Genomic DNA, 7734 nt, shown 5'->3' with positions numbered 1-7734 from the left:
GGATCGGACCCCGTGAACATCTGGAAAAACTCGGGGTAAATACATAACACAGATATACTTTGTTACTTCGATCTGCATTTATCGCGGCTTAAAATTTCGCGCTTTCTTAAAGATTCTTAATTGAATACATATGCGATTACTGAACGTTGTAAACTGACTCGATATCATTCTCAATTGACACGAAGCGAAATGAAAGTTTTCGTACTATGAGATTTTTTAATTAGAGAAAGCCCTATCAGTGTTTGTATCGCACTGTCTCTTTGGTGTTGATATCGCGCTACCTCATTAGTGCTGATATCGCACTGCCTTATCAGTGTTGATATCTGTAATGAGCCTGAAAGTCCTATAGGTCTTAAACAAAGGTTGCTAGAATGGAGCTTCATTCAACTAAATTATCACCTGAAAAGAGAAGATATGCAAACATTAAAAATTTCACATCAATATCGCACTGTCACGAAAAGTACAAGAATCGGCAACAGTTCATGGGCCTATTTCTTCAGTGCCGACACTTCTATTCTATCCTATCAGTGTTGAGAGCTCACTGCCTTATCTGTGTTGAAATCGCACTGTTTAATCAGCGTTCATCTTCATATAGTGTTCACGAAAAGTCGTAATCGAAACTTCGAACAAATAAAATAAAATATCACTTGGAAAAATAATCTTTGAAGTTCCCAATCCAAATAGAAGTTCATTTCACAAAATGCAAACAAAAATGAAAATTGATAATGAAAGTTACTTTCTGATCTTCGACAAAGCTTGCATTTATAAGCAGCTTCAGCCTAACTACACATTTTATAACCTAATATAATTATTTACATCATATACATACGTGTTTCCGAAAATATGCAGGCTCACATCTACAATTAGTATTAGATGGCAGAATTTGCTTGTTATACATGTACGATTGAAGACCAGAGAATTCGTTGATTTAAATTATCAGAGAGTGGAACAATTCTCAGATGATGGTAGATTGACAGACAAGTTTCAGGAAGTAGTTTTTGTTTATTATCGACGTTTCGAATGCAACGAATATTCATTTTCACATTAGAGGAAGCATTAAATATTGAAATTTCGCTGGAAATACAGTGAGTACATAATATATATAAATAGGATACAACAGTACAATTTTGAACCAAGATTTACTCGGAAAGTTCTCCCAGAGTTCAGACATATCCTGTAATTAGAAGATAGATAGCTGGAGTCAAAGCTGTAGAGATGAGGGGTTCAGCTATCGCCGGTCGGTTGCTGTCGGGCCACTGCTTGATCACGATGCTGGCGAGTACCTACAGCATTATGCGAGTGACGGTCTGGTTGTGAGCTTGTCTCATGTGGTTCACTTGCCCTCTGGTTTGAAGGTAGCTAACGAGACAGCGGCTCAGTGTCTTTATTGTTAGTCCAATTTGTCCGATGGTGTCTAAAACATAAAGTCTACAACCTTCTTTGAAGAAAAATTTATAGACTACACCGGCTTCTCGGATAACACCCGCGTTTTGCAGTGGCCTTTGTTGCGTTTAGTTTGGAATTTGACGTTGTTGTCAAGGGTGTCACGAAGCCTGTCGAATTCATCGACGATTTTGAGATGAAGTTGCTTGTTGATAATGCTTTGAGACCTGGTATGGTTGTGTGCTTGTCTCTGGTGGTAGGAGAATTGGTAGTTCAATGTCGCAGTTGTTACTCCAATAACTCTAATGTAATCCATAACATGAAGAAATCCACAACCTTCTTTGAAGTTAAATTTATGGAATACACCGGCCTCTGGGAGAACTCTCGCTATTTTGCAGGAGCCGTTGTTCGGTATAGTACGGGGTTTGACTTTGTTGCCAAGGGTGTCACGGAGGCTTACATATACTCAGATGTCAAGGCTTACATCTGAGTATATGGAAAAAGAAGAGCAGTATTGCTTCGCTTTTTGCTAACCGTATTTACTATGGCAACTGAGTAATGCTGTTCTTTTGGGATACTTATATATTAAAACGCTTTTCTTCTATTATATAAGGTAGTTATAAATATTTTGAATATGCTTATAAAAGTGCGACGATTGTACGGTGTTATTTTCGCAATCATTATGAAATGAAAAAGCATTTGCTACATAAATAATTTCGAAATTTCATGGAATCCCTTTCCCCAGAATCATCATTTTATTTTAAGTGTCCAACATACTTGATATAGAATATTGAGCACGTTTTTCGAGTTCTGATCTAGATTGTCGGAAGATGGAAGGTGATATTCACAGGCGAATCTCAGTTTTATGACATCCACTGAAGAACTTTAAGGGTACGCACACAGTAAAAGCAGGTTTGCCCGCGCGGGCAACCTGCTCCAACCTGCCACGAGAATGAACATAGGATAATAATGTTAGTGTTCACAGTGAAAACCTGTACGAATAGGCTTCTGTATCCTATGATTTCAGGCGCCAGCCTGAGCAGGTAACCAGCACGCTGGCAACCTGCTTTCACTGTGTGCGTACCCGGTCATACAATTGACACGAATCCTGGTTGAGTCAGATCATCAGCGCATGCGTACGATTCATTTAATTAGTATCTCATCCCAAGAGATGGCGATGGTGAAAAGATAGTATGATAGGGTAACTAATGTAGATGAATTTGATTCGAATAATCTAGAATGTTTTATCAATCGAAACATCCATTGAGACTCAACCCCAGGTTTGAAAACTTTTGTGCTGTAATGATTGGTTACTTAGATTTATTTCTGATAATCTGGCCACACTAATTCTAAGGGCATAAGACTGATATTTTTTGTGAATTCGCTACGTGGTGGCCATAACTTTTCAAAATTTCAATTGAAAATAATTTAAATGTTGTTTAGGATGTGCCATCTGCATTTCTACCCTGAAAAATTTGTTCGTTTGAAGCCTCGCTTCTGAACTTACTTTGACATTCTTGTAACATTAATAACTTTACACTTCATTGTTTCATTTTTTCCTGTATTTTACACTAGTTTTATAAAAAAGATAACGTAATAACGGTATCTATGTTCGCGTAATATAAGATTTTAGAAACATTTATACGAATATTATTTGCCCCAACAGATTAAAACTCGAGTCGACCTTCCGGGGGTTGGACAGAACCTACAAGATCACGTAATGGTTCTGGGAATAAGTTGGACCATCAACCCCAACATCTCGACTCCTATTTTTACGAGGATTGGTAAAAGAGCAATGCTGGACTATCAAGAAAGGAGATCAGGTAAATGACATAATCCGGGAAAGTAGCGATTCCATTTGTTTGCAGTATTGCATATGTTTATTTGTTCTAATATTACTGCTGGTCTATTTAAGAACTTGAAAATTATCTCATGAAAATTTTGGATCATTCACTGGAATTCAATGATGTGAGAGACGAATTCAAAGAGGTTAGATGTCAAGACATTCCCTAACAGTTTTGATCAAATAATACGATTTTCATTAATAGAATAATTTATTAAATTTATAAATAATACTAAATTCTATTGTGCTAGCGAATACCTTTCAATCATATATTAATCAGTCATATTAAAATTTAAGAGCGGACTGAAAACATGGGATTCAAGTATACTCCGCATTATTAGGTCCATGGAACTTTCCATGAGAGAAAAGCGTGCAAACTGAAATAAACTGTTTTTTATAATTTATTGCCAACATTCGAAAATTACAGATACGAGGATAAGGAATAACTCTCTGACCAATGGCGTCTGGATAATACCCTCTGTGTGCTTCATATGCATTGCAATCCATTTCAATCATCATTTAAGATTACTTGGTGGTCAATAATGCTGAAGTAATAAAGGGTGGCCCAGTGGTTACAGTTTAGGGTACCAGGATTGTTGCAGAGAGGCGCGGGTTCGATCTCAGCTCTGTGCGCCAGTTTCTGGTCAGAATCGGCAAAGAGACCGGGCAGAATCGAAGCAATGAGTTGCGTGTTTGAGACCACAACAAGCAGTGAATGATCTGTGATGTTAAGACTCGGCGACAGGCCTAATGGCCTAATCAACGTTGAAACTGCTATTACTATTTCTATAATGAAAATGTTGTTGGGCTGACAGGTCCGTTGACAGCTCCGCTCGGAGTGTGTGCGCTGTATCACCTGAACATCGACAGCCCTCACGAGCCCCATGTTCCTGACACGCACATAGCCATGATATGCATGCTGGAGGGTCAATTATACGGCCTGGCCAGCTTTCAACCACTTAAGCAATCGGTTATTCACGTGTGATTCAGTTTCTTGCTGATATTATTTTAATTTTTTCCTATGCAATATAACTTTTTCTATGAACATATGTTCCTACTGAATAAATAAATTGCAGACGTGCTATTAAGCACGTTTGCCAAGTCAAAGAAAACAACACTCATTCATAAAAGAAACGAATAAATTTATTACTGATGAAGCGCTGGAGAAATCGCTTTATACCATCAGAATCATAAAATATAACTGATTGCATAGATTTAGTTGCAAACTAACAAGTTTTTCCTAGGTTCAAGATTACACTCGACCAATCTACGGAAGAGATGGCTACTACATGATCCCGACGCTTGCCAGACCCAAGAGTGTTGGTTCGATCACGCTTAGGTCGAAAAATCCTTTCGATCCACCAATCGTAGATCCCAACTGCCTCAGCCATCCTGATGACGTCGAGCTCATGATCAAAGGTAAACGAGAGCAATGCATTTCCAAATAAATTTTAGCCTATCTTATTCTTTGGTGACATTTTAAGCAAAATATTTCTGGAATTTAGAGTGATACTTAAATACTAACGTTTATTTTTGTATTAATATTGCCACATCATTTGTATACCGGTAAATACTTCGAAAAAAGCTACCCAAATACCCCGAATCTGTGAGAAATGACTCAAAGACGAGGAGAAAGACTTAGTCGATTCCAATCCATGAATAAACTTTTCGTTGGGTGTGAAGGTACACTTAAAGATAAGCAGTTGGGTTAAGATAACAGCTTTGTAGCGGGGAACCACTAGCATATGTACTGATCGTGATCAAAAGTCTACTGTGCATTGCGCGTGTATTTTCATATTTTGTAAGTCATATATTGTGATAAAGAAAACAATATGACTTAATATTTTAATGAAAAAACATCGGAAAACAAGTTATTCGAAGTTTACACCCATCTGCTTTGGTGTAGATAAATTGATCTGTTCACAAATTAAATTATACTTTCCATTAACGTATCACAAGCTTAACGAGGTACATGTTACGTCACAATGACGTCTCTAGTCGAAGCTCCTGGAACGACAGGTATTCCTTCCTCTTCAAGCTTATTCCTTTGTAGAGTATTAGATAGCTTTAGAACGTCCAATTTTCTGCACAAATAATTAACTTAGTTACAATGGCTCACTCAATGCAAATGTAATCTTGAATCCTAAGCCAGACGTATTGATAATAACTAAAAGCAGGTGATGGCGCTAGAAGGGTTCAGGCAGTCAATTGAGGCATGGTCTAACCTCGTCGTATATATACATAGTCACCGTATACACTTATAGTCACATATATATACATGTATAGTCACCGCACACTTGCTGAAGTAGGATTTTAAGCTTCAGGCACAATGGTGATCAGAAATCGCAAGGATTTTGCTTATCAGGGATGGAAAAATCTCATGGCAATGTATCACACAATAAAGGCGGATCGGCAGGAGAGGGAAACAATTAAATGATACGTTGAGCACTCGATAGAGCGGTGTTATAATCCTTTATGAGATAGCGAGCGATTGTCCAAATGTCAGCCAATCTCGCATGACTGATGGTCTCTTCTGTCTGGTCTGAATCCAGTCTCTCTCTTCTTTTTCAAAAACTATAATTGTCGGAAACCTTTTCTCAATATAGGTGCAAAACTCTATAACAGTTTATTAATTATGATGCGAGTGTTTTGCCGCGAATAAATGAATGGAAAAAATCCAGTAAATTATAAATTCAACCTTCCTATAAATAAATAATCTTAATTAATACGGGCAGCTTAATTAATTAAATAATTAATTAATTATTAGGCTGTATTAATTATATATTAATACAGCTTGCTCATAAACGAAGAAATTTTTTCACCCATTTTTCTTTTTTTCCTGACCAAGCCTATTGTCTCACTCGAGGAAGTCACTGGTGCTTGTTAGAGTATCAAATCATATACTATTTAATGAACATTTCTTTTCAGTTATTGAGAGATTTGCGCATCTAATCTAACAAAAATGTGCCATATTTTTATCGGTGTTTTTTATTGAACAGAGTAATGCATAATTTTTGCAGCTTCTAAGGCCTCGCGCAGGCTGGGGAATGCCAAGATATTCCGAAGTGTACTCGGTGCTGAAGCTTTTAATGAGGTAAATCTATAAAAATTTAATTAAACTCTGTTCTTCTTATAAAAATTCTAGCTAAGAGGTTTCTTCTAGGTTTCTTAATTTCATATTGACCAGCGCATTTATTATTATTTATTGTTGTAAAAGCTACTTGCACCGTTGATAGGCGTTTCTCAGTAAATATAATCCTTTCGATTTAGGAATTCCGTTTACTTGGATCTCCTTGTTTCAAATTTCTGGCAAAGTAAGAAAATGTTAATACAAAGAAGTTTTGCTAAAAACAAATTCTAACAATAATTCCCAATAAACTGCAGAATAATTCTCACATAACTCTCGCTTCGAGAATTGAAGGATATTCAATTATTTTAAAATCGGTAATAATTATTAAGTACCTAATATACAAAAATTATTCTAACTTCCTTTCTGCCGGTCTTGTCATACTGCATGATGAGACTTTTGGAATAAAATGTTAAAATCCAAAAAAATATCGATGATTTCGATACTAGTGAATTTATTAGAATAATTAAAATCAAATTCGGTTATTATAATGGAAGAAAATAACTAGAAAATTAGTCAAATTTCCATATGACACATTCCGAAGATCAACTTCATCGCCAGTTAATAAATTACAAAATATGATTTAATCAACAGGACCGTGATATTTATTTATATGATAAGAAACTGCTTGAAACCAAAATTAATGATGAGAATAAGAGGACAGTAACTAACTAACATCAACAATTTCATGCTGATAAGAACTACGCTCAGGAGTACGCTCAGGCCTCGCCTACCTATACCCTTCCCACCCTCTTGGCCCCTACACCTCCCCCTCTCCACCCGCCTCACGGTCGATCCCATGATTCCCCCACCACACGTCTGTCTTTCCCTCGCCAGCTGCAGCTCAGCTGTTCCTCAGCCGGAATTTTCGAGGGAACTTTACTATACTCAACTCAACTCAGGTTTGTATGTTTCTCCGTCCTTTTCTGTATTTTTCTCCGTCCTTTTCTCCGTTCAAGAGAACTAGTTCGTGCATTTAATAATGGCTGGACAGAAAATAAAAAAGATAGTCAAAAAGCCCTCAACGGCCTCTAGAGGAAAGCCGCCTACGGCCTCTAGAATACAAAATAAAACCAAATCAGCCCAGCTAGAGATGAAAGTTTGCATGTACTGCAAAGAGGTCTTTTTGAGCGAAGTCCAGACGGTCACCTGTGAACGATGTGAAGATCTCATTTGTATCAGCTGTTCGAAGTTGAGCTCTAAGGAGTACACATTTCTCCAGAAATCTAAATTGCTTCATTGGTTTTGCCGTGATTGCGAAAAACCAACTCTTGGTGCTCGAAAAAGAGAGGAGTTGGTGGAAGAGCACGGCAATGAGTCGAAATTGTTGAATGATGTAGTAAACTCCTTGAGTGAGATGGTGCGCTCGCTGAGTGACAAA

General features: G+C 37.3%; 1 protein-coding gene across 1 annotated transcript in view; it reads left to right on the top strand.

Moving 5' to 3' along the window:
- The first annotated feature begins 6 nt into the window (after window positions 1-6).
- LOC108674385 overlaps window positions 7-7734 on the top strand; it is an 8583-nt gene continuing 855 nt past the window's right edge. Inside the window, exons 1-5 of the mRNA XM_018162324.1 lie at window positions 7-35; window positions 3050-3206; window positions 4042-4196; window positions 4471-4645; window positions 6247-6320. Of these exons, the coding sequence (XP_018017813.1) occupies window positions 3104-3206; window positions 4042-4196; window positions 4471-4645; window positions 6247-6320 (507 nt within the window). The 5' untranslated portion in view covers window positions 7-35; window positions 3050-3103. The remainder of the gene's footprint in view (window positions 36-3049; window positions 3207-4041; window positions 4197-4470; window positions 4646-6246; window positions 6321-7734) is intronic.

The sequence above is a fragment of the Hyalella azteca genome, unplaced genomic scaffold (assembly GCF_000764305.2).
Source record: "Hyalella azteca isolate HAZT.00-mixed unplaced genomic scaffold, Hazt_2.0.2 contig5218, whole genome shotgun sequence".
Taxonomy (NCBI): Eukaryota; Metazoa; Arthropoda; class Malacostraca; order Amphipoda; family Hyalellidae; genus Hyalella; species Hyalella azteca.
The sequence above is the reverse complement of the archived record's forward strand: the minus strand, read 5'-3'. Positions and strand labels throughout refer to the sequence as shown.